General features: G+C 46.0%; 1 protein-coding gene across 1 annotated transcript in view; it reads right to left on the bottom strand.

Annotated features, from left to right (window-relative positions):
• The window catches only part of LSAMP (limbic system associated membrane protein), a 321,315-nt gene that overhangs the window by 20,885 nt on the left and 272,701 nt on the right, over positions 1–27,729 (bottom strand). Inside the window, exons 4-6 of the mRNA XM_075710257.1 lie at positions 8,388–8,522; positions 4,312–4,432; positions 3,179–3,327 (exon numbers count right to left, since the gene is read on the bottom strand). Of these exons, the coding sequence (XP_075566372.1) occupies positions 3,179–3,327; positions 4,312–4,432; positions 8,388–8,522 (405 nt within the window). The remainder of the gene's footprint in view (positions 1–3,178; positions 3,328–4,311; positions 4,433–8,387; positions 8,523–27,729) is intronic.

Here is a 27,729-nt window from a genome sequence, read left to right as displayed (position 1 = left end):
TGGGGGCATTTTGGGGGGTGGGTGGTAAAGCTCGGTTACTGGTTTAGCAGGCTGAACTGGCTCAGTGGGTTGTCCACGGAGTACCAAAATAAGGGAAACAACAAAAGCATATGGCAGAGAGCAGGGTGAGCAAAAGAATGGGGAGGAAGGGATGGCAGCAAGCTCTTAGATCAGTTGTCTCATCAAACTATGCCCGAGTACTCTCTCTGGAAACATATTCCATATTGCTGTTGGAGACAGGTTCCTGGGTAAGACAGACCTTTGGTATGGTCATTTTTATGTTGTTGTAAACTCAGTCTCCAGGAGTGAGGGGTATAAATCTCTCCACCTACAGCAGGCAATCCTGCTGCTACATCCTTTAAGGAAGATCACTAGCTATCTATTCATACAGCTCAAGGGAGCTGCTTTTGTATTTTAATGCATCTTCTATCTATGGCATTGACATCTAAGGCACTCGGTCTCTCCGATAGTTTTTCAATGCTGGCTGAGATTTCCTGGAATGGTACTCACCCATTTTTCTCTATGGCTAAACTGTTCTTTCACATCATTTTGCTAGCTGCCCTTCTGCCCTCCACCTCAGGCAAAGCTGCCAGTATCTCATGATTAACTGTGGTTGTTCTTCACTCCTGGCTCCCATTCTTTTTTGTTGTGCAATGGGACACTGAGGAACCATCGCTGTATCTGCCTCCCTGGTGGGATGTAGCCCTACAGTGAGCTTGTTCTCTATTTAAAAAAGAAATAAAATCTCTGCTTCTAGGGATGAAAACCCTCCCAAGTATTTGAGTATCTGCTGTACCTTGCAAGAACTTGGCACTGCTTTATTTTTCTGCCTGGGTGTGTGGCTGGGAATGTGCATTACCTGTTATTTCAGTACTGTGTGATCACTAGAGCATTTTTTTTCATCTGGGCTTATAGGTTTTTTCAGCTGCTTTCTTCATCTTTATTGAGGCTGGATTCCCTTCACTCATTTCCCCCCTGATTACTTAACCTTAGAAATACCAGCTGTAGTCTGCCTGAATTTATTTGTTTTCTCTCTCTTTCTCTCTTCCACACTAACTAGAAGGGGAACAGAGATTTCCTGAAACAATATGAAGTAATTGCACACTGAAGAAATAGGTATTAACTAAGCAACAAAAATAAAAGTTACAAACAGTCCACTGAAAATCATAAAATCTCTCTCAGCTCCTGCACCTCCATTCTTCTGGCTCTTGTGAAGTTCTCTAGTGTTTTCCAGCATAAACAGGCCTTGAATTTCTAAGATAAAAATGATAAACAAAATCCAACAACTTGAAAGAAGGAAAGTTTTCTTCATACACATCAAAAGGAGGCTCCAACAGGACCCTTGCTGTTGCAAGGCATCTTTAACCGTTGCTACATTTCCTCCTAGAACAGCCAACAGCAACTTCGCAAGATCTCCCTGGGTCTCTTACAGGTTCTGCCACTTATTTTACGACCATGGGTAAACCACTTCTTCACTCTGTACCTTAGTTTCCTACTGCAAAATGGTGCTAATAACACTCACCCATTTCTAAATAACTTGTGATGTTAAAATATTCATTGCTAGCAAATCCTTTGAGATCCTTTGAGGTGAAGTTCTGAAGTCATGCAAAATGCTTTTCTACCAAAACCAACCCCCCAGCTAAAATCACGTGTACATACATATATTACTGAATTTCATCTTATATTTTGTTTCAGTGATGCATTTCAGCTCATCTGTGTAACAGGAACCAACAGAGAGGGCCAAATTTAGAATTCAGCCACAAATAATGGATTCTAAACTTAGCATTATATTAATATCAGCAAGAGCAATTCTGGAGTATTTGAAAATTGTGTTCCAGATTGCTGCCTGAGGATTTTATTTGAATCTCATGAGAGTCACAAGACCAGGGTGAAAAGCCTTTCAAAGTAGAAATTCGCTTTGCGTGCTGCAGTGCTACAGGAAATCAAATATGTGTTCTTTTATGACAATATCTGTTCTTTAGAAAAAAACTTCCACAGAATACACCCAAATTTTGCAAAAATTCAAACTGCAGGAAATAAATCCAGAGGTGATAAACAAGGAATGCCAATGGATTTATCCTTTGCACTACATCTGTTAAAAAATAACCAAACCAAAACATTGTTTTTCTGATGGTTTGATTAATCTGACCACACACAGCAGAAACTAGATTAAACTACGTTCCATACTAAGACTGCTTCACGCGGCTTATCCTTTTTCTGTTCAAAAGGGCATGCAGGTCATGGCCCGAGTGTTTTAATTCCATTTGGGACTGTCAGAGGAATACAGCCTTCAGTCACTTCTGTGTCTATGTGTCCATTCCTGTGACTGGGTCATTCTGCTACAGTCTATTTCTGGTGGCAATAACAACGTGTGGTCCAAGTCCAGCCCAGGTTTTGGACCTGGAATCGGGAACTGTGTTTTGAACACACCACAGTTTGTACATGTGCATGGGTGGTAGGTGAGGGGCAGGGGGTCTGTTTAGAGTCAGGTTTGCATCAGCTGCAAAATTCAGAACCAGCAGGTAACTCTGCTCTGGAGTTTGGTCTGTTTATACTTACTATGACCAACTCAGTAATTGAAAGGTAGCAGAATGAGATCCAAGGAATTTTATTCCATATTTCATCTGCTGATTACCTTTCCCCCCATGTTCCCTATGGTATGCCCTTTTAAATCATTCTGTCTTTTCCCACTTCTTTCCCTTCCATTTTCAAACTCATTTCTCTTTTTCTTGACTCTCTCTTGTTCTCCTCAGGCTTGGTGGCTAGTTCTCTCCATCTCTCTGAATTACTTGTCATTTCTCAGCTGTCACGGACCCTCCAAGCCCTGGCCTTCTGTCTCCTTATTAAAGGGGCTGTCATTCTAAAGGGTTTTTTTTGTTTCCAGCTTTAAAACAAACATGTTTTTATTATTTTAACAAAATCCGACTTCAGCAAAGAAAGTCAATCAAAGGGCTTGACTGTAAACCTTTTAATTTGGCTGTGTTTGTCTTTCATGGCAAGTATGAATAGGTAGGTATCTGAAGCAGAGCGCTGAAAGCCAGTTCATGGCTGGAGGTTTGGCGGGGGGGTGGGGGTGGCAAGCAGATGCTTTCCTGAGTTTTGGTTACTGTGTGCTTCCTACACAGCCTGGTGTTTGCAAGAGCGATCTGGACCTCCCTTCACCCTCTCCCATACTTACTGTAAAGGTATAGGCTGGCATTTGTGACTCCCAGCTTGTTGGCAGCCACGCAGGTGTAGTTCCCGTAGTGTTCCTCAGTGACATTGGCCACCATCAGCAGAGACTGGCTCCCTGTGCTCTTTATCTCCAGACCGTTGGCGCTGTTTATCCTGGGAAGACAGGAGAAGAGGTATGTAGTGCAATGGCAGTTGTGTATTGGGAAGGAAATCACTGCCCGGCAGGCAGTAAACCAAAGTCATTCAGCCCAGCTGGCGGGTGAGGATGGAGGGAGGCAGGAAGGGGACTTGAGAAGAGAGAGACCAAAGAAGGCATTGATGGAAAGCAGGAGGAGGGAATGAAAGAAAGAAGGAGCACAGCGGGGTGAAATGCCACCAGTAAAGCAGTGGAGAAGCAAGAAAAGCCGAGGGAAAGGGAGAAAGCCTTTACCCAGCACTGACTAACATTGGGAAATGAACACACCATGGCCAGCTGAGGGCTAGTCCATACTTGAACAAAAGGGTTTTAGTGAAACACACCAATTCATGTGTTCCAATATGTGCATATACCAAAGCTGAGTCACCCCTGAGCCTGTGCACATGGGTCAGGTTAAAAACTAGGATAGTAACACAACCCCAATGCCAGGTAAATGCTCAGGTATAAGGGACAGATCCCTTTTTCTCTCATATGCAAATCTGGGTGGCTCAGGTCACACAGATGGGGAAATCTAACACCTCAGCAGCTCCTTCCCCTAGATGAAGGCACCTAGAGTGGCATTACCTACTTGGAGACTAACACTGCCTACTTTTTTGTCTGTATCACACGCTATTTAATGCATGACCATCATCAGGAAGAGAGCACTATTGACGTCTTAATTGTATATTGGCCCATAATTGACTTAAAGGCAAGAGCTCCATCCTCTGCACCTCCTTCACCATCTCCAGCACAGAGAGGGATTGCCTCCTCCAGCCCTGACCTTGCTGACTCTTCTGAGTCTGATGGGACCGCCATGACTTACATGGTTTGTGAAGAGTACTTTGTTTGTGAAGAGTAATTTGTTTGAGAAGAGTTGGGGAGGACAATAGGTGACTCTCTGAGGATCCTCTATTGAGTGGACTGAAAAGGAGAGAAGGGAAGTGGCAAGCTAAAGGTCTTACCTGGTATCATCTCTGTACCACTCAAAATCAGGCGTGGGCACTGCTGATGCCTCGCACCGGAGTAAGGCTTGTCGTCCCGTGGCCGCTTCATTGCTCTTGGACTCTGTGATGGTGGGAGGGTCTGCAAGAAGGAAACACGTGGTCACTTCACACACTTCCAGGTGGAACGGAACAGTGAAACTATGTCAGGGCTGGCTTTCTCATCCAAACCATTCGGGCTGGTGGAGGCCCACAGCTGCTGCTTGCTGTGGCACGTGCTTTCCCCTCTGGAGAATACCTGCTCTTTGAACTCTCCCTAATACACCGTGTTAGCATCACTCCTTATGCATGCTTCTGTTCAGCAACACTGAATAAAGTTCTGTCATAAATGCATAGGCATACACAGGCAGACTTAAGGTTGATGACGTACTTCTGTAATTTACGAGTATTTACCTGTAGATGTCTAGTTCACATGGGCCCATCAGAGAGACAAAGATGAGAGAAAGACTTCATCATGGGTAAAGGAAGACAGCAAAAGTAAAAGGAATAAAGTAGGAATTTAACACTAGCATGAAAATCATTTTCCATACAACCTGTGTGTCTAATGTCATAACTATAACAAGAAAGGAAAGGACTGAGGCAACATGTAAGAGACAGAAATATATTCATGGCTTAAAAGGGAAGAGCTTTAGGAGGAGCTGTGGGTGCAGCTTCGAGAGCCAGACCACTTGTTGAGACACTTCCCTTAGGTGTCTAAGATTACAAATCCTGCCCAAACCTTCCTGGACGTCATGCTTTGTCACAGGCTCCAAGAGGGCTTACTCGTGATTGCTCTGCATGAAGCTTGACCTCAGCCCAGCACAGGGCTCCCATCTCTGCTTACTTTGAAGCCTGAGAGTTGTGCCACGGGCAAACAAAACTTGGGAAACATATCGGTGTGCTCCACTGGAGCTAGGTCTCAGTGCTGGCTGGGTGCTGGGTAGGGTAGGAATTGGCCTCTTCAGTCCCAGCCCCGTGTTCAAAATGTTAAGTGACAAGCTTTACATGTTAAAAGGCAGAATTATTTCCACCTGGCTGCTGAGAGGGATCAGGGAATCAGTGCCTTGTCTCTCATCACTAATACTTGCATACCCTGAGATTACGGGGCTGCAACTCGGCTACTTTGCTGAGACTCAAGTTACCATAAAGCACACTCTGTGGGTACAGTGTACAGCTCCACTGTCTGTATCCATCCCAGCACTGAAAGGCCAAAAAGAGAATCAAAATGGAGTGTGTCAGTCAAAGAAAAAAATAATTCTGTCTGGAAAATGTATGGAAAGAAGTTTGTTTGTGAACACATCAGCCATCTCAATGATGTGATCCCTTTCCTGACCTTAAGCGGGATTTTATGCAGGGCTTTAGGGATATTGCAGTGCGCCCTCTAACATCATAAATATTAATAAGTGTACATAAATAGGGTCCTACATTCAAAGGCTGTGGGTTCATGTAAATATTGTAATTTGGAAAGGAGAAGGTGTAATAAAAGGATAGTGAAGGTGCTTTTTTAAGCATTCTTCTTCAATTTTTTGGTTTGAGCAGTATATCTTCTTGCTGTCTGCAGCGAGACAAACCTTTTCCATTTCACTGAATCCAGCGCCAGAGGTGAGTCAGAAAATGAGCAAGCACCTTTCTATGGGCCTAGAAAATTACCCCGGCAGGCGTGTGCTCCCTGGGCTGCTGCCAGGGATCCCAGTCCCTCACTTTGAGCAGTCCCTGCCTTAGCCACCCTCCTTGGCTTTTTAAAGGACAGAGCCCAGACGGATGGACAGACCATACCTCTGCCACCGCTTTTGTTAAGGCACTGCTGGCCCCGAGGCTGCCTGCTCAGCAAAGGGCAGTCTGCTTGCTGCAGTGCTCTCCCAGGAGAAGGGGCAGGTGGTGGCCCTGAACAAACCAGCCCACTGTACGCAGAAAGCAGCCGCTCTGTGTTTAGCTGTTTGCTGCCTGGGAAGCCAGAAGTGGGTTCCCTTTAGCTGTTTTCCCCCCACTCTTCCCCAGGCCTCAGTTTCCCTGTCTGTGATGTGCAAGGGCCATTACCCGGGAAGCCTGAAGGTGGTAGTATGAGACCAAAGCAAAGCGAGGATGCTCTCTCCTGCAGTCCGGGCTGACAAGCTACATGCTCCAAAGTGTCAGCAGATGATAAGAGATGGCCAGGAAGCTCCTGAGGTTGGGCAGGTCCCATTTTTCAAACTTACTGTAGTTTTCCCACTTTCTGCTGCTTGTGGTGTAGTTTTAGGAAGCAAGAGAAGGAAAGATGTATGCAAACGTCTAGCTTTCATTCCCCAAAAAGGACTGATTTTTTTTTCCTGTGCATGGCTCTCATGACCTCTTAGATTTTTTCCCTTTGGCTCGAAAGAAAAGATCTGTCCTGAAGGAATTTATAAATTGCTTACATTACAAATTAGGCCACATAATAATATTACAATACTCTATCACATTATATCTTCATATATTCCAACAGTAAAAATATTTAAGATCTTATTGTAGCGTAGTTATTATGAGTTGAAACTAAGTCAAAATCAAACATTCTGACTTTATACAAACAATCTGTTTCAACCATGTTAAAAGCATCGTTGAAATTATGTTTCATAGAAATATTTGAAAATATTAATTGGTTCTTGTGGAATGTCTTGCGTTTATAGACTCAGCTGTTTTTGACAGGAAAAAACCCTCAACAGTTTTAGTGCAGAAAATCTGCTACTACGGTTTCACATTAATGCCAAATTTGGCCCATGAAGCAGCCAGCATTAAACCACTACCACACAGTTTCTAAGGGAATTATAAAAACCTCTGTGGATTCTGAAGATACTGCAGGGAGCCTATAACCTTGACTTCTAAGCAAGACAGACAAGTTGATCTGATGTGATGGCCCAAAGGGAAAGAAAGAGACAAAGAGCAAGAATGGTATTAAAAGGTGCTAAAATCACCTGTGGTGACAAATTAGACTGGGATGGACTGAAACACTTGCTGCCGTCAGCTCTCTGCCCTAACCGACTCCCTGAGAGTGCTACTTGTAAGTCAAGGCCATGAATATGCACCCTAAAACATGTCCGTAACAAATTCCAATTTCAGTTTAAGCTAATATTCTGGTGTGTAAACTGAAGAAGGTCAGTAGAGGATATACCTCCCATTTATCCATCCCTGATGCAGAGATATTAGCCTCCAAGCAAGGAAACAGAGCAGGTAGATGGGGATATTCACTTTAAATCACTCCAGTGCCAAATATGAGCCATACAAATATGGAGGCGGACATATACACATGTAGGATTATAAGAGTAACGACAGTCTGGAATATCTTGTGCCACTGTGAGAGAAGCATGCAGCAGAGTGAAGCGGGCATCTGTCTAAGCTCGTATGGGCGATGGAATCCATGCCCCACTCATACAGGTGTGGATGTAAGCCACATAGCTAACTGTGCCTCTCAGTGTTTTTAGGTGGATTGCCGTATTCTTTAGTCAAACCCCTTTCTGTATTGCATTGGTGCATGGAGGGTGTCTTAGAGAGGGCTTTATGCTAATGACCTGAAACCAGCATAGAAGTCAAGTTTTTGCATGCTCTCATTAACACATGCCTCTACCGCACGTCGCCCCAGGCCCCTGGGCTGTGATACCCATGTAGGCACTGCTGAGATGGCTGGGTGCGGGCAGGCGTGTGTTTGCTCTGAGCCGGCTGAACCCTCCGTTATCTCTCCTTGCTGCCTTGCTGAAGCTTCTCTTCATGCTACTGTGCTCCCGAATATCAATGAGTGAAAACAAGGCATCGCCAGCGTTTCTGAGGGGAGAGACCAGGGCAACTCACAGCTCCTCTTTTTTTTTTCTCTCTCTCCCTCTTTTTTTCCTCTCTCTCCCTCTTTTTTTTTCTTTTCTTATGTATTACCAGGTTTAAAGCACAAACTATACCCTGCGATAAGTGTCTGATTGCACATAGTTTCCTCAGCACCCCCGCCGTTTCAGATCATATACTATAAACCCAGAAAGGCTTCTCTATTTATCCTAAAGTCGGCCCAGCCCATGGGCAAAGCTCTCCCCGTTGACCCGCTCCAGTTGCGATGTACTCACAGTTCACAGTGACCCGGACTTGCTTGACATCTGCTGAAGCAACCTCGTTGGCAGCTTTGCATTCGTACTTGCCCGATTGCTCTCGCGTGATCCCTAGGATCTCCAGATACTCTTCCTCGCCTTCAAACTCTCTGCCTAGTAGGATAGAAAAATACAGATGGTGGCTCTGTTAGGCATTCAGATTTGGGAAGCCTTCTGCTTAATTGCTATGGAGGAACAATCACAACAGGGATTCTGCAAATAAACAACAGTCATGAGCGATTTTAAAGTTATTTCAGAAGCCGTATCAGCAAGATACTAGCATTTTATTTCATTACAGAAAATCTGGGTTCTGAAAATCTGGAAGGAAGCACACAAGCGGTACCAAAGCATTGCATCTCACAGGCTGTCCAGGCCAAGAAGCAAAATCTCCACCATGGAGACCGGAGTAAGTTCACTGGTGTGATGGCTGAGTATCAGGAGAGGTTAGTCAGCCTGTGGCCAATGCGCTGGTTCAGGGCTAGCCGGGTCCTCAGATGCAGTGGCGTATTGTCAGCATCCTTTTCTCCACTGCAAAACTGTGAAAAATGTCTTTCTGTCTCTCAGAGCGGCCACCACCCTGAAGTGCCATTGATCAGATCGAGCTACCGTTAAACACAGCCAAACTGAGAGAAACAAAGTGTAATTTGATCTGCAGAGACCAATAATCATCACGAATCCCTGATCTACTGTACATACGAAATGACATATTTAAACTGTGCTGCCTCGCTAACACAGTTTTGAAAGCAGTGACTTGAGCGTCGGGGTTACAGCCAGGGGCAGGAATCAGGGGAGGTCTGTGGCCTTGCTTTTAATTCACTGTATGACCTTGGGTGAGTCACTCCCTTACTCTCCCTCTGTGAACTGCGGCTAATAGCCCCCCTCTCCCATCACCTCCTGGTCAGAGAAGGGCGGTGAGGTTAACCCATGTAAAACACATTAGAATCGTTGGATGAAAGGTGCCAAGGAAGCATGAAATATTAGGCTTGGTATATCTACCCTATTCCTTCAGAAAGCAAAGTAAGGCTCCTCCTGGAAAGAATCTTAACCACATTGGCAGCAGTGTAAAAGGAGAACGCTTCTCTGAGAGGGCTGCAAGCACTGGTCTGCACCATGCAGAGCCATGAGCCCCAGTTGCGTGCCTGTGTATGTTTAGAGAAAGCGTCCTCCAACCCTCAAAGGGTAAAAGCCGGATTTCCAAAGAAAACCCCAAAAGGTCAGCTCACAAGGGCTCCCATTCAGGTTCCTAAGAGAGCGGTCAGATTTTCAAAAGCAACTCTCTGCCCAGAAGACATTTTCTGCTCGATAGGTGCCGAGCACTTCTGAAACCCTGCCCACTTCACGTAGTGCTCAGAGTTGTTTGATGGAGTTCAGATAGCGCCTGCAAGGACGGGGCTGTTGTCCTTGGCGCTGCGGCACCACATGAAAGCAGTGGGTAAGCCCCGTCTGGAGCTGAAGATCCCGCGGAGCCACGTGCAATGAATCCCACCGCACAGGCACAGGCTTGCTGCAGCGTGTCGGCCAGGTCAGGCTGGGGGTGCCAGCTGCCTGCGTTTCCCTTCTGCATCAGAGATGGGGACTTCAGCAACTTCAGAATCTGCTCAGAACTCTGTCCCTTACACAATTATTTTTGCCTTTTTTATTTTTTTTCCCCGGCAATTTTCAGAACCGTTCTAGGGGAAAACCACCCACTGTCAGAGCCTCAGCATGAAAACAGCAGTGTACCTATTAAACTCATGCAAAGACAATGTTTCTCCTCTCTTTCAGGGAGGCTAACCAGCAGTCCCTTTTCCAGCTCCTACCAGATGTTCAGGTGAGCGGAAATCTCATTGCTATGTCTAAAACTTACAGCCGCTTTGATGCAGATTTTTGCATCCCCTAACAGTCTGCCGAAGGGCCTTACTGGGTATTTTACAAGGTAGGGAGGCAAAGCTGGCTCCTGCTGCCCACCCAGTGCTCCGGGACACGGCTCTCAATCCTCTGCCGTGCACTGGGGCTGATGCTCTGCAGGCTCAGTGGAGAAGGAAGCGGGGTGGGATTTTTCACAGGTGCTTTTTATCGCTGTAACTCATGAATATGTTAGGGAATCTTAACTCCTGTAGGACCAGAGTTAGGTGAGTCATAGTACTGGAAGGGACTTCAGTCACCATCTAGCCCATTCCTCAACCTCAAGGCAGAACACATGGGTCATGTCAGGGAGAAAGCCATCCTCTGCCCTCCAGTGGCAGAGCCTCTGCAGCCGCTCCAGACTACCTGTTCCCGTGCTTTGCTGTCCTTAACCACTGGAGCAGTTTCCCTGAAGTTCGACCTGAGTCTCCCTTGCTGCAATTTAAAGCTATTATTTTTGTCTTAGCCACTATAGACAAAAAGAACAAATCATTCCCTCCTTCTCTGCAATAGCCTTTTATCAACTTTTAAATCACTTATGTTCCTCCCTCAGTTGTCATCTTTTTTTTTTTTGGCTGAATATTGCTAGGTCTGTCAAACTTCCTCTGTAGGTGAGGTTTTTTTAGACCCTTGATCATTCTTGTTCTTTCTTTTTAGACCTCTCTGACAAGTTCACATTTTTCTGGAAGTGCAACACCCCAAACCAAACACAGCATTTCAGGCGAGGTGTTACCATGGCTGAACACAGACGAAGGATTGCATCGCAAATTCTGTGCTGTTCTGCTGTCTGTACAGCCAATACATTGTTTGTGGTTTTGCCATAGCGTGATTCATTTTTGGTTGGGAGCTCTTTTAATTCCCAGATCTTCTTATCACATACTGCTACCTGCTAATAATGCTCTTTGAAAATCCCACCCCCAATTTGAGCTGACAACCAACACTCCCCTCCTTTCACAGCAGCACTCCCAGTTGGTAGGTCAGCCAGTTGACTGGAAAGTTAATCAGACATCAGGGAAAGACTCACAAAGAAAAGGTTAAAACTTAATTTGCCTCTGCTTTGCAAATCATTTGCTCTGCAGTTCTGCCTTGTTTATACACAGGGTTCATTCCAAGTGGGACTTGCTTCTCCTGCAATTTGCCCTTGTCACAAGACTGTCACCGTAATGAAAAGAGGGTTGAGGGTGACTTAACCAGCTCTAATGGAGTGGCACTCTCATTAAGGGTGCTGTTAAGTCTGTCTGTCAGAGAACCACATCAATGGAGCTCCAAAGTATCCTAAAAGCATACATACTTTCCTAAGGGAAGATGTTTTTCAGCTTCTCCCCTGCACACGTACAGTACATGCACTTCAAGTCTCAGCCGTCCAGCAGTAGAGCTTTCACAGCTTTCACAACACTTCCCAAGGGATGATGAGCAAACCAGCTCCACTGGTTTGCCCAGTGGAACTCTCTGGGAATGAGTGAAAGGGAGGACTTCTGTTTTAAAGGGCGCGCCAAAGACATCAATAGGTCTATTCAGCTCCTCATTCCCCAGCTCCAGGACACAGATATGAGCATAACACTTCAGGGAAAGTTTCTGTGACAGTCTCTTGTTGAAATAGTGGTAAGCACTGTTCCTGTCCCTGCACTGGGCACCTGTTTCAACTCTGGGCATCAACATTTTGCTACAAGAACTCAGCTACTCTCACTTGCAAGACAGACCCTTTTGCTTGCTGCCCTGTCCGCTCTAAGAGTACGTTAACCATTTCTAACAAAAAGCATTTATATAAAATTGAGGTGTCATAGTACAGATCATGGAGAGGAAAGATGTATCGCAGTGTGTTAGAAAAATGTCAGGTTGTGATCTCTTGCACAGAGCTGTAGAGATGTTTTCACTAATTCACCTTGGCAGCCATATTAGGTGAGTCATGTAGCTCTAACCTCTAAGGCAAAGGGGGGGCGGAAGGAGCAGGAACAGAGCTTTATACACTGAGCAAATTTACAAATGTTTCCGTGCAGCAGCCAGCTTTGGCAGGGAGCTGATGGCTGTCACTATGCAGTTTATCAAAGCGGGGAGGGAGAAGGCTTGGACAATGCTCTTTGGTACCGATAACAACGAACATATTCTATTAGGTGAAGAGGGGGACTGCCAGCTCCTGGCAAGCGAGCCACTCCATTCCCATTAAGAGAAGACATTTGCCTTGAGCGTGTTATCCAGGGGCGAAATCCTGACCCTACTGCCAAACCTTCCTCGCTGACACGGGTTGCCCCTTGGTTGTTTTCTCTGGTTCAGTACAACCCCTTCCCAGTGAGGGGCCTTCCAGGTTTCCCTGGGGGGGATGACTCCTCGTGCAGCACAGCTCTTCTCATCCCAAAGCACCCCTTCCCATGACTCCAGGCAACCTTCTTCCCTGCAAGTTTTTTGCCTTTCAGGTGTTCATAGTTAGCTTGGTTTGTTGCTGCAGCCCCATTAAACACCGTCTTGCCAAGCTGTAGCTCCTTAACTCTGTCCCAGTAAATCAGAAAGAGGAGCTTTCTGCTCTGGAGGCTGGAGATAGAGAGTACGAGCCTGGGAGGCTTGACAATCAAACCAACAGGGAACGACCCCGAGCAGAGTGAGCCAGGCGCCTGCCGCTGCACGGAGCTGGCAGAGCCCTTTTTGCAGAGGGATCTGCGGCAGGCGGCTTTGATGTGTGTGCAGCAGGAAGGCTTTGAAGGCCCGCTTGCCTCAGCCACATTTCCTATCCCCTGGCTTCCTAATTGGACCCAGTAAAGTAAATAATGAACCCCAAGAGCAAACCTGCTCAGCAATGCTAGCCTGCTGGGCAAGAAGCCCCCCTCTCCCCCTACCCTCTGGAGATAGCCTTGTACAACCCCATGGGCTCTGCACATTGTTCCCTGTTGACTTGCACACCTGCCTATGCTCTCATATATATATGAGAGCCATACATTCAAAAAATATATATTATATTATGTATTTTATATATTTTTATATATATAAATCCCATTGAGTGTGTAGAAATGCAGGCTTACACCCTCCCCACGTATTTATGGGTCCTTCCTACCTCCGCCCAAACAGCCCCTTGCACTGCCACACGCCATCATTCTTTCCTCAAAGGCTAAACTCTTCCTTTCTAGAAATGACACACACCCAGATGAAACCCCACTTGTACTGCGTGCAGACAGCTCTTTCAGGTAGTCAAGGGACCGGCAATGATTTCAGCCATATGCTCTACTGGAAAGGCCTTTCCCTTCATGCCCTATTTCCTTACATCTCCAAAGGGGAAACTAGTCTGCAGCGGTGGCAGCCACGTTTTGCTCCGTCCTCTCCTGTTTGCACATCCAACACTGGGCTCCTTCTTGTGCAGAAATTACTTTAGTTATTTTTTTTTTTTTTTAATACTGTTGTGGTCTTAAACTAAACTGAAGTTCAGACCCACTGAAAGTATCTGTTTGCATTTGGTATGTGGAGAAAGAGATCAGATACCCTGCTTCTCTGTTTGTTTTCCTGCCAAGCCTCTTTGTAGTTGTGAAGAGGGGAGAGCAGAAGGGGTTATGCATCTTTGTTGGGCCCTCCTCTGCCAAAAACAAGATGCAAGGGGATAAAAAAGATTGCAAATCAATAAATGCCATTTGAAGATTTTTGTGTGTAGCAACTTCCAATGCTGAACTGCAGTTTTTGTTCTCTCTGCACTCTCCCCTTATTGTTTAAGGTTTTGCTCACCTAACTTTCCTCCTTCCCTCTGCACCTTATATTCCCTAGGAACAGGCTTCTGAAAGACAAAAATAGCTAAGGGAGCCTTTGACATAATTTTTTTGTTTTACCTCCAGCTGGGATTTTTTTTCTTTTAATTAAAAACTTTGAAGTTTTCGTTTATCAGTCTCTGTCTCCTCAGCCATCACAGATTCCAATGAGCTTGTTTGGGGTTTTTTTTCTGTCCCTTAGTTGAAGAGGCTTGTTTTTAGCAAAAAGATCAGTGGAGAGCAGCAGATGGTGGATGAGCAAAGGGACAGCTAGTGCTACAATGCTACAACGAGGAAGGAAGGCAGAAAAACTAGCATGGCATGGGAAGTGGTGAAAATGGGGAAAGCTTGAGAGCGAGAGAAAAATAGATGGAGAAAAAGCAGAGGGGGAATGAAGAGAAGGACAGTGGCTGGGAGAGAGAGATGCAAACAAAGTGAGGTGGTTCAGTGACTGAGAGAAAGAGAAAACGGTAGTCAGCTACTGACAAAGAGAAACACTGAGACAGAGCGAGTGAGAAAGATGGGAGGTGAGATGGTGGCAAAGAGAGAAATGTACGGCATGGAGAGAGGCACAGACGTCCCTCGTGTAAAGGGAGCCATGAAATAACAACTGCCAGAGGGACAGGAACAGGGGTCACATGTAGTAAGGCAGTAATTACTCTGTTTAAGCAGCAAGGCACAGCAGGGTATTTATTGTTTAAGCTGGCCTCATGCCTCCCATGCCCTTAGGTCTTTAGCTATTACACATAAACCAAAAAACTAGTGCAGCACCAGGGAGGGCTCTGGCCTGGCTCTGGCTTCATGAATGAGTCAGATCAGGAGGAAACACCCTGGCACGGTTTCCCCTGGCATTCATGGGACCTTGCTCGTCAGCAATCGCATTTTCTCCTTACATGCAAAGCTGGCTGCCGTGCCTCCTGAGCCAAGGGCTGTGCCCGAGGAGCTCCCTGGCTTGGTCAGCACGAGCACCTCCTGGCATGGCCAGGGTTAAGAAAGCCTGCGATTTTTGTGGGGACTTTCGCCCCAAACCCCATGCATCTAGCATGCAAATAAAACCTTTCAGGTTGAGAGCAGCCTCCCCAGACTGAACGACGTCTCTGTGCTCTCTCTCTTGAGGGACAGCGCTGACCAAACCCAGCGGGAGAGACCACTTGGGATGACTCGCTGTTGCTGATTTCTCTGCCCGGGAGCTGGAAGCCAAGAGCTGACAGCTCGGACGCAGCTTGCATCCCAGCCATGGGTGCATGTCAGTGGGGGTTGTCTGCTTGAAGCAACCACAGCAGGCCTGCTGCGTCTCTGAATTTCCACTTCCTCTTTACTCATATTCACAAATGACCACTAAAGGTCATCACACTCTCTCACACACAACCCTGAGTGCGGGCAGGGAGAAGGTGTGCAATATAGCATTGCATCTCAGCAACTGATTAGATTTTCCATTCAAAACCCACATGTGAACATAAGAAAGGGAAGCACTCCCTGAAAAAAAAAAATCCAGCCCTGCTTCAGGTCAAAGCCTTCTGTTTGACCAGTAGTTTTCTCCTGCTCTTTTCTGACCCAGAAGGAGGAATTAATGTTCTGCCTCAACTTGAGATATAATTTCAAAAAAATGATTCCATGTCAAAGAAAATGATGGTTTTTTAAACTTTTTTTCCCCCAAATTACTGAATTTAACCCAAATTTGCTAACACTTTTTTAATGAACACAAGCAGCATTTTTTGGATAGATGAATTGCTCTTGAACAAAACTTGGCTGTGATGCCAATGTGTAAAGTAAATTATGAACCATGAGGTAAATTAAGTCATCTAATGTCACAGCTACAATATTACACTCCCTAAATGTCGCATGCTGCAATGTAAGTTGTCATGACTATGCTACCAAACATCAAGCCTTAATTCTACTGCCAAGAAAATGACATAAACATGAACAAACCAATAGTTGCACTGTTTTTGCATCCCCAAATTTCTGCCTGCTGCCTTTTGGAGGTTACTTTACAACAACATGAGGCATCACCAGCCAGATGAATCACTAAGATGACACCAGATCTTTGAGTGTCTTAAGAAGGCAGGAGTTGGTAAGTCCTCAGGGCTGAGGCGACCATCCTGGAGCAGCTAGTAAAACAGAGGTTGAAAACAGGAGGTCCGACAAAGAATGGCAGCCCAGGCACAGGGGTTATTCGATGTGCACGCATCGATGGCAGCATACCAATCTCTTGCTCCCAGCAGTGTGGTCAGGTCTGCGGGGAGCTGTGCCCTCTTCCTCCACCATGTGCAAAAAGAGGATGGGCCAGTCGTTGCCCCTGGCAAGAGGAACAGTGGGAGGCATGGGCCGGGGGCGGGGGGGGGGGGGGGCAGAAATCAATTGGTGTTTGTTTCCCACTGTGTTAAGTGCAGGAAGGTAATGCAAGCTGAGAGCTGATGCAGGGGAGTGGGTTTTCTTGCATGTCATGAAAACCTGTGAAAGGCAATTAAAATACAAGAGCAAGCAGTCAACCGTTACAGTCTCCAGTGACTGTCAGCTGGTTTCCTCTCATTTTGCCTCATGTACTCCTTTCCCTGCAAGTTCTCCCATTTTGGACAAAGCACTCAGCTATCATCATTATACAGTGTGAAGACAAGTTCTTCCTTACAGACCCAAGACCAAAGAAAAGATCAACAGCAACAAGTCCCATTTGGGGCAAGCTGACTGAACCATATCGTTTCTGTCCTGCCAGTGGAAAGCAGGGATGGACTGCAATGTAGTTCCTAGTTTAATTCCACAAATCCTTCTGTCAGTCCCAGACCTTAGGGAAACCTCATGCGATGACGCTCAGTGGTACTGACTGTGCCAGTCTGCCAATCTAGGAACTACAGGGTTGGTCTGTGCTTGGTGGCATCTTTAAAAATCCTTGTTGTGTTCCTTACAAGAGTCTTGTGTCTCCCGTAGAGCAAGACATGCTCAATATACTATTGTGCAAGTATCAAGTGGCTCGCTTTCATAGGCATCCGTGAAAATGTTTCCTTGTTTTTAAATATTATGGGTCTGAACCCTTCTGTCTTATGTCCATTCATAATTCTTGGGATGAGGGGGTAAGAATGAACACAGAACTTCAACCTAATTTAAAAATTACAAAAAATTTTTAAAACCCCCAGAGATTCAACTTAGCCCATAGAATTCCATCCTTTTATGTTTGAAACTTGGAAGAAGGCTTGAGAAATTACAAATTGGCCCAAATTTACTTGAAATGGGAAAAAGGGTTTCCTTAGAAGCTTACAAATTGCTGTGGCACTTTCTCAGCAAACTGGAGCCAAACATTTCATGGCTAGATCACAGAGCCCCTGAATATCCTGTGCTTTTGCAAGATGGCAATCCCTGTAGCTCATCCCTGTTTTCACTGAGGCTACTCCGAACACTGAGCTCACAACTAAGACCTAAAGACCGGCATTTCTGTATCAGCCTGGATCTTGCCACTGATCTTTTACACAGCTATAGTTTTCAACTGAGGAAATGAGGTCAAAGAGTTAAGCCACCCCTCAGCAAGATTTACCCTTTCAAAGACATGTCAGTGTGTTGTGATGCCTGGCAACAATATTTGTATAGGTGGATTAGCTCCTTTAAAAATCGTTTTGTTTGCTTTTCTGTTGACCACTCTCCTTGCTGCAATGTTTCTCAATTAGATCCAGCACAGTGACTGCCTGACACCATCCCCCATATCTGCTGCTGGTGGAAGAAGCAAAGGAGATATTCTCCAGGGAGACCAAGGGATCAGGAGATGAGGCTAAATGGCTGGATTTAGGATTGAGCAGGCATGAAGCATTGCCAGGTATCAAGGCAAGGATCACAGAGGTTTTGAGCAGGGTGGGGTGTGCTGGGAAGATGTCTGGGCTCACATGCTGCAGGGACTTTTGATCAATTGGGCTGGCTCCTCTGATATTATCATCTGAAGTATCTGCTGTTGATTCATAGTGATAGTGGTCCAGATGAATGTTTGCTTCAGTCCAGGATATTTAATTCCTATGCTGTTAGCCACTCCCTTGCTTTCCAAAGAGTAAGGAGTCTCTCTTTCTCAAACTTGCAAGGCACTGATTGCGAAGGAGGAAGACAGCATTTGTTCAGTGACTAACACTGCAGCTTGTATAGTCCTACAGGAGGCAAGCAGAGAGGAAATATAGACCCTGATTTTTTGAGCTCTTTTAGCTCCCAGCTGCAACTCTTACCATTGCAAGCGCAGCTGTTGGTCATCAGCACCACTGCAGCAAATCATGGCTGCGAGGCTCTCCACCAGGGATATAGGAAAAAGAGGGGGTTCAGCAGAAGGGGAGAAGGCAGAAAATTATAAGAAACGGTTTCAAACCAACTCCTTTCTGACTTCTTCCAGGTTACCCCATAAGTTTAGGAGGGGGTCTGAGGACCAAACCAAAAAGATAGTTCATTGCCTTTGTCCCAGTTCCCTCATACTCTTTCTTGTCGTGACGCTTACAGAAGATGTCCAACAACTGTAACACTGCTGGCATGAGAAGACCATGGCCAACAATGTTAATCAAAAGTGTCTCACTGGGCTTCAATTTGCTGTATCCACCTGTTACCATCACGGACAGTAATCCACTTACCTCTTCCTTCCCCGTGCCTCCTCCCTTCCCAAACGCATTTGTCTCCTCTGGGGAGAGATACATCTTGCTCTGACACAAGCCCCTAGCTCCTACAGGAGCCAGAGGAAGCCCAAAGAACCAAGAAAGCACGAAAAGCCATCCATTTTATGTTGAGGACCCATTGGCTCCTTTCCTCAAAGCTCTGGAAGAGGCAAGGGTTTCATTAGAGTGCCTTTCATTAGAGTGCCTTTGCAACTGCACACTGGTGAGAGTTTTACAACAACTGAAACAGCAGTTGTTCTAATTAAACCAACACAGAGCAGGCCACCTTAATCACTGGTGTGATTTCATCTTCCTTGAGGAGAGAGGGGAGGAGGAATCAAAACTGGTAAGAGAGAGGGAAGAAGGGGAAACGTGCTGAGTCCATTTGCTCCTGGTTCCTCAATTTAGACCACTAAGGGATGTCTCTCATCTCTGTAAAGATTAATGTGAGCTTTTGATGGCATGTTTTATTAAATACTTATATAATAATTAATGCTTGAAAGCAGGGTTTCCAAAAGCCACTAAATGCTTTAACAGGACAAGACCCAGTGGCTTTCAATGGCATTTGTGCTTGCAAGTCACTCAGGTGCACTAGAAAACTTCACCTCTATTCCCTTATTCAAATCAGTGCCTCATTTACTCCAGCAGCATGACCTTGCCAGGCTACATGGAAGAAACTAGGGGCAGGGGTGAAAACCTCTAGGGAGAGGGTCCATGTTCCCTCAACCTTGGGTGGAGGGAGGAGGTGCCAGCAGCACATGGCCTGAGTGAGAAATCCATCAGCTGATGAGCAAGTACCCAGACACCAAGGACACCTGAGGAAATAACAGCATGGTAATTCCCATCCTGACTCTCCCAAAGCCTGCAACAGGGAGGCACATCCGTCCCTGAGACGAGTCATGCTGGCAGGCCAGGTAGAAATGCTGCTGGCAAGCTAGGAGGCCAGTGGGCCAAAGCTTAATAGGAAAACAGCAGTGATTTGTCTCCACCACTATTTATGTTTCAAGCACATGACAGGCTGTCAGTGGAAGTGAGTGCTGCTAAATTTACTGCTTCTCAGATCTCCGCCACAGTTGCATACTTGACAAGTCACTTCATTTGAAGGGCTAGGTGTTGGGCTGGACTTTCCTCCCCCACGCTCTCCTTCAGTAAAAGTCACAAACCAGCTGTCTTTACACTGCAAACTCTTCCCCTTGGGGGCTATATTATCAGGGTGAGAGTTTAGAGAAGGGGGACGTTCCCGGCATATTCATTTTTAACCCTGATACATGCCGGTCTTGTTCTGGGCTGCTTGACTGCAGATGTCTGACAGGACACATACACTACTGAACCGAACTAATAACAGCTGGGTTACGGGGCTGGGCATTTGGAGATGGAGAACGTGAAAGCGTGGTGAGAAAGGGCAAGTACCAGCTGGGTGTGTGGGCGAGAGCCAATGAGCACTGTAATGAAAGCAGTATGAAAGCTCGTGGGGGTGTGAGAGGAAATGCAGGTGGGTGAAAGAGTACACGGGAATTAGACTGCACATGTGTGTGCATGTGCTTTGGAAAAAATGCACGTGGAAGTGCAGGTGTGGGACAAAGCATGATGGAACATTAACGTGAGGACATGTACGGGGGAAGGCTGGCAGACAGGGAAAGAGGGGTGAGAAGACAAGCACAGAGGTGTGCTTGCGGTCTCGCGAGCGGGCAGCAGAGCTGCACATCACCTCGGAGCAGGTGCTCCTCCATTTCCTCTCTGCTTTGGAGGACTGCAGTTCAGAGTATCATTTGCCTCTGCTATCCCAAGTGTTGCATGGTGCCTGCATCCATGCAGCCCCATGCGTGCCTGTGACAAGGCACCTTTTGGCAGGTGGGACAAGAGAAGAGGCTTCATTTCTGGCTGAAAACCTATAATGACTGTTTTCAAACACTCCTGAAAAGCCACAGAAGGGGAGTGAGGCTGCCATTTGATGATGTGGGCCCTAAGAAACTACAGATCTTCCCATCCTGAACCTGGGCATGTTCCTAGTGCTTGTCAGGCTCTACTCTGCACCAGAGAAGGGAACCGATCCAGTTCAAAATCAAACCAACCAAAAGGGGGTGAATGTTCCCCTTCCAAGGTAATAACGCTAAGTTCTTCCCCCTCACTCCTAGCTAGGATCAGCACACAGGTCAGGGCTCCTGCAACACGGCTGGTTGGCAGGACATAACTAGGTGGCATAGTGACAGTCACCAAAGTCCTTCCTGCTGTCTCAGCCCTTTTGTCTCATCCTTTCATCTGCTCTTTCTACTCTTGACCTCCCTTCCTTCCCCATGGCTTTGGCCCAGGTGGTGAGGGGGCAAAGCTGAGAGAGGTGGGAAGCTCCTCTCAGTGCTAGTGCTGCGTTCAGGACAAGCTTGTCCACCCGGGTGGACACCACTCCCGCGTGTGACATGGCCTCCTGCCTGTGCAAAGAGGAAAAGCTGGCATGCTTCCTCCTAAATTCTTTTTTTTTCTAACTTGTCCTCATTGCACTACAAACATCTTGTTGAAGGGTTCTGGTCTTAGTTGTGTGGAAGCTGCTCCCCACTTTACAAAGCTGTGCTGCTGGACAGCACCACATCTTAAATCCTCTGTCTCTCCTTTTGGCTGCAGATATCAATCATAGAATCATAGAATCGTTTAGGTTGGAAAACACCTTTAAGATCATCCAGTCCAACCATTAACCTACACTACCAAGTCCACGCTAAACCAATCAAGGGTAGACTAGACTAAACCATGTCCCAAAGTGCCACATCGACCCGTTTTTTGAACACTTCCAGGGATGGTGACTCCACCACCTCTCTGGGCAGCCTGTTCCAATGCTTGACCACTCTTTCCATGAAGAAATTTTTCCTAATTTCCAACCTAAACCTCCCCTGGCACAGCTTGAGGCCATTTCCTCTCGTCCTATTGCTAACTACTTGGGAGAAGAGACCAACACCCACCTCACTACAACCTCCTTTCAGGTAGTTGTAGAGAGCAATAAGGTCTCCCCTCAGCCTCCTCTTCTCTAGGCTAAACAACCCCAGTTCCCTCAGCCGGTCCTCGTAAGGCCTGTGCTCAAGACCCTTCACCAGCTTTGTTGCCCTTCTCTGAACACGCTCCAGCACCTCAATGTCTTTCTTGTAGTGAGGGGCCCAAAACTGGACACAGTATTCCAGGTGCGGCCCTCACCAGCGCCGAGTACAGGGGGACAATCACCTCCCTGCTCCAGCTGGCCACACTATTCCTGATACAAGCCAGGATGCTGTTGGCCGCCTTGGCCGCCTGGCACACTGCTGGCTCATGTTCAGCCAGCTGTCTACCAACAAGACACAGTTGTCAGGAATACGGTGTTATGAAAGACAGCCAAAGGGGACCGGGCACATCCTCCTGCCCCAACCACTCCTTTCCTTTCTTCTATATGTAGCGGAGCTCTGCATTCTCCCACACATGCTCTTGATCTCATGCACAAGATCCTTTCATTTTGTTCTCTCATGCGCACTCAGTAAATGACACACGTGCATGCACTTGAACACATAACCCTACACAGAGTGCCACCCAGAAGCAGGACACACCCTCTTTTTTCCTATCACAAGGGTGCAGGACAATTGCAATTCTCCACCAGCCCTTTAGGAATCCACTCCGCTTGCTTGTCCAGTGGTGCAGGCCAGAGGCCCTTGTTCTGCAATTGCGCTGCATAGTTTATATGATTAATTGCAGCATCTGCAGCTATATTAGCTGGGCTAATAGTGACAAGTGCTATCAATCCTCATACTTCAGCGAATAAACTGATCACCAGCTGGGGACAGAAATCTCCCCTTGTCTCTCATCACCGTAACGTACAAACTGCATGCTTTATGCCGGTTTCGCACTGCTGTATGCACGAATCACGGTTGCAAATGGGCAACTTCTCTCTCTCCTGGCAGATCAGAGGCTTGTAACGCTGGACTGTATTGACAGTAAGCATATTATTGGCACCACAGTATAGAGCATCCAGTCACCCCTCCTTTACTGCAGCACCTTCTCCTCTTTATCGGCTTTGCCACTGGAAGCATCTGCAAAGGCTTGTCAATACTTTGTCCTCGCCCTGCTGATCTGTGGATGCCAGTCACATGCTGACAGAGATTGCCTCTTTAGAAACCCAAGAGAGGACGGAGGGAAACAGACAGAGGTGGCGTTTGTGAGTTAGAGACTGACAAATAGTTTTGGGTATCTTCTCTTCTTTCTTTGGTTCACTGTTTTCCATGCAACGTAGCAGATGTTTTTATGAGTGGCTCATCCAAGGCTGCTCTAAATTTTACTGGGGGTGGGGGAGAAACACGACAACCGTGCCCTCCCACCTGGCCTCCAGGGACCAGGAATTCATCCACAGTAATCATCCATGCCCTGTGGATTGAGGTCTTCTGACACTTTTACTGGATAATAGCCCCTCTTAATAATCCAGCCATCCAATCAAATTCCTTTTTATCACCTCTCCAATACCAATACTCTGTCTGAGTGCTCTGTGTAGGCAAGGTCTCAGTGGGAAAAAAAACATCCTGCAACATCTGACCATAAGGTATTGAAATAATACAGAAAAAAACGGTTTTCAAACCCCCTCTCTCCAAACACTTATTTCCTTATTTCTCAGCTGCTCTCAAAACTGCTGTCCTTGTATTTCTAAGTCCGGCATTCCAAATGGGATGCTGGGTTTGATTAAAACAACTTCCTGGCTTATAGGCTATGTCAATATCCTGGTGGGATTTTATGCCACTAATCTCAGCAGTCTGCAACTGCAGAACAGTTGAAGGAGGGGAGGAATGTTAACTACATTAAAATGGCAAATTCACCTGCAGACTGTATTTTTTCACTGCTTTGGGAGCAAAAGGTCCTGAGATAATTTTCAAGCAGTATGAGCTTGCATATACAGGGGGCTGCAACAAGCAGGAAGGAAAGGGAAGAAGAGAGAAGGAAGGAGAATGGAGAATAGGGGAAGACAACAAAATTTAAAAAAAAAAGCATAAAGAAGATAGTTTGTGAGACACAAGCGTTCAGGAGAAGGACAGAAAAGGAAATAGATAAGGAAATTAGACACACAGCATGAGATACAGATGAAAGGTTCCTTAAAAAAAAGCAAGGGGATGCAGAGGGTTAGGACAAGCAAGCAGAGCTCTGAGGAAGGTGAATCACCATGGGAGAGCAGTGGGAAACGTAGTTAGTGTTGGCTGGGAATACAACATACAAGGGGTAACTGAGGCCCGAGTCTGATGTATTACAGTTATATTGATCTGTGGTAAACAAGTTCACGGCTCACAGGCCATACATGGCTATTGGCAGTATCACTGAAGGTCTCAGACACTTAGAAGGTGTGTACGCATGCACGGGACATACAAATAGGAAGGGAGGTAGGTTCCCATGACCTCTGATAGTGAGGGCTTAGGACAGAGTGGTGCTGACTCCTCCTCCCTACTGTCTGCCTGTTTCATCTCATTAAAGGCAGATAAAACACACCATTAACTACCATCCCATTTCTAGACAAACAAGTGCTTTCATTGCTACCTTCTCAAATACAGAGAAGTCCTCTAGAATGTCTCAGTTAATAAAATGCTCCATGTTATGAGACAGTCTGTAATTCATGGATCAAAAAGACAAGGTAGAAGCCATAGTCCCAACCCTCAAACAATCCCAGCACTGCAGGAAATCTAGAAGATAATCTCCAGCACTTTCCATGCAGCCCTGGAAGAGCTCCTATAGATTCCTTCTCCTCTTCTTCCCCTAGGCTTTTCCTGTGAACAAGCCCTGGTTTGCATGGAGCCCAGTGGGGCTGCCAAGAGGCTCAGGGAGGAAAGAAACACTGTGAGCCTCTCCAGTCGCTTGTCACTGGGGTCATTTGAGCTTTCAGCGCCCTCACTTGCAAATCTATTCTGGCGGGCAAAGGCTCCTCACATCTCCCTGCTCCATCAGATTGTCATGCAGTGGAGCTGGGCTGCCTGATGTGTGCATGGGAGGGAGCCCACAAGTTGGGATACGGCAGGAAGCTGCTGCAAGAGGGGATGGAGATGAAGCTGGAGACCATGGGTCTGCTCCTAAAGCAATGTGAGAAATGGCCTTGCTGCTCCGTGATCTCCTGAACATGCAGCTTGCCCAAAGAGGCTCTCATCTGTCATATACGATGGGAAGGCTGAGGTCTGCGATGAGGGGGAAGAGCTCTCCACTCACATCTGAAAAATCGTGGCTTTTTCTACACCCCTCTCCTCTTCCAGCTGGAGGCACTTGCAGGGAGTCATGGGATAGAGCTGGAGGAATGAGAAACTGAGATCCCTATTCAGGTATTTCTTCACTTAACCCAAAAGCCTTCCTGAGCTCTTCCCAAACAGAAATTGGCTGAAGGTGACATATAACCCTCTGAATTCGAACCTCCTCAGGACATTTGTGTGTGCTGCTCCTGCCACCATGCTACGTTAACAAATATATCACTTGCTTAATGGTTCAAGGATTTGACCACCTTAACTTGGAGCAGATAGTGAGTTGTAGGCAGGAACGTTTTGACTCCCCGTCTGTGTTTCTGTACACTCAGTCATCCACAGAAGTGGCTGATTTCTGCAGAAGCCCAAAGGCAAGCTTGGCTCTTTCAATTAGGAAAAAAGAAAGAATAGACATTTAGGAGCCCTCAGAGAGACAGAGATGGGTTGATGCTGGCAGAGAGTCTCTAGCACTGCTCAGAGTCATAAGGAGAGAGATGGTCTTGCTTCACTTTCCAGGTGGGAATACTGCTCCCCACCTGCACTGTGGTGCCCATCACCAGCCCTACACAGGATGACATGCCTTAAGAGCTGGGGCAGGAACATAGGCTGTCAAGGTGCTCACCTATCTTCTTTACTCTGCTTTCTGCATGGTAGCTATGGAGGTGCTAGCAGCCTTTCCAGTTCCACAACTGGAGTCTAGGTGATAGATTAAAACTCATCTTAGGCAAGAGTCTTTCTAGGGAATGAGGCTGCAGAAATTCCTACTGAGTTTTCCCAGGAGAAATGCAGTCTAAGTTAGATTCAGACTAATAGCCTAACACTTGTTCGTCTCTAAAAGCAGAAAATGCCCAAGGCGATTTTCTTGTGCTTGTGCAAAGACACTGATCACAAACCTGTATACAGCACCACATACTGGGTCCCTTCTGCAGGGAAAAATCATTAAGCAAAATCACACACATACACCCAGGAAAACAGGCAAAAACAAAAAAAAATTTGTGTGCAGAGGGAACAGTCACAGCTGTTTCAATTTATGGGACAAGAAATTGTATTTCAAAGAGAATACAGGAGTTTTCCCCTTTGAGAAAGTTATTAACCAGAATTTGCAATAAACCCCACTCCATTTATATGCCCCTGAACTGAAGGACCCTGATGGAGATTATACTGCACTCTGCAGGGCTCTGCCCTGCCAAGAAGAGCTCACAAGCCTCAGACCTTGCACCCCAGAGGTCTGAATCACCTCTCCTGCTTTTTGACCTATCACCCCCTTCCTTCCAGTTTCTCACCCTTTTTTCCCTTTCTTCAGTTCACATACCTCTGTCTTTTCACTTCTTCCTCTCACCCTCTCTCCCCCCTCCTCTTCACCTATTATTCTCCTTTTTATCTTCCAACCCTTTTCTCCTTCCACTCATGTATCTGTCTAAAAGACCAAAACCTGACTGTAACTCAGCTGAGCTATTGCAATGACAAAAAACCATTCATGGAAGAATAGTATATTGGAGAAACATCTAGGAGAAGACTATTATACTTGCAGCTTTGTTTTGCTTTTATAGTTGTCTGTTACGTGGCAAACACATGTGGTGATTGCTCCAAGAGAGACGATGCCATATCACACCACATGGCTGGAAAAGACTTCATTCTTCCACTTCGAAGCTTCAAGGGAATTGAACCAGAGGGGGGAAAAAAAAAGAAGAAAAACCCCCACCTTACAATTGATGGAGTAAACTACAGCTAAAGAGAACTCACTGGGAGGTGTTGGCAGCAAAGAACTTCACTTATGCAAGCTGGGCTGCTGGATATCTCCTTGAAGATGACCCACTGAAGATGTGTTTGACTTGAACTGATAAGAGCCTGTGTCTATTTGTACTTGAGGACCCTGGTGGAAAGCTCAAGGCTAATTAAAAATCTTTTGCATATACTGGCTTTGATGCTTAGGACATTTATCAAGAAGGCAAGAAAACAACGGATGATATGGTGGTGTAGAAGAGGGAGTAAAAAGTAGAGAGAGAAGGTCAATCCAGCAATCCCATGCAGACCTGCTATTAAAAATGGAAAATTTAGTGTGGAACATACATCCATGTTTCACTCTCACTTGTTAACAACAAGCAAGTAACTTAAAGAGGTGATAGGCTACCCATGAACGAAAAACAATAAATCAAGCAGTTATATAAATAAAGGACACTATCTTCTTCTTAAACCTCTCTCATTGCTGGGTAGACCACTGCCCTTTTTCTGGCAAGGCTGCTCTTAGACATGTCCTCCATGTCCTGTTGCTTTCCACTTCTATCTCACAGTGTCTCAACACACACTTTTCTACACATATATTTGCGTGTGGTCAACTTTATATAACACAATTTGTATGCAGCAGCCTGGAAATGAAAGTATAACAAGCATTGCAAAACTGATATTCTCCTCATTAAAAAGAGAAAAGTCCTCCTTCACCAAGTATGACCTAGTATCTAAATCTCCCTTTTGGACAATATATACTGTGCTGTACATACAATGGAAGCAATAAATAAGCCATTATGTAAAACCAGAAGAGGCTTCCTAATAGGGCAGTGAGTGTTTGGCATGCAGTCATTGATTTAAACATCAGCCAAACAGGTAATGATTAAAAGATGAGAAAATGCCTGGTCTCACTCAAGAGCCCAATCAACACATTACAAAAACCTTCCACAGTTTTTGCACAATACACTCTCTGGATAACTCCCACTGAGGAGGGTCCAAGGCACAGGGGTGGGAAGCATTTGACCCTGCTGCCCAAAACTTCGCCATTCGGAAGACAAATGACTTAATCTTCCAGTATTTTCAGTTGTGTGCTTTCCCTAGCACAAGAGTCATGGTATAAATTAAGCAAGAGCTTGGTCTTCTCCAGCAAAAAATGGTCAGTACCCACACCCGT

The sequence above is a fragment of the Pelecanus crispus genome, chromosome 1, assembly GCF_030463565.1.
Source record: "Pelecanus crispus isolate bPelCri1 chromosome 1, bPelCri1.pri, whole genome shotgun sequence".
NCBI classification, from domain to species: Eukaryota; Metazoa; Chordata; class Aves; order Pelecaniformes; family Pelecanidae; genus Pelecanus; species Pelecanus crispus.
This window is presented reverse-complemented; position numbering and strand designations above follow the sequence as displayed.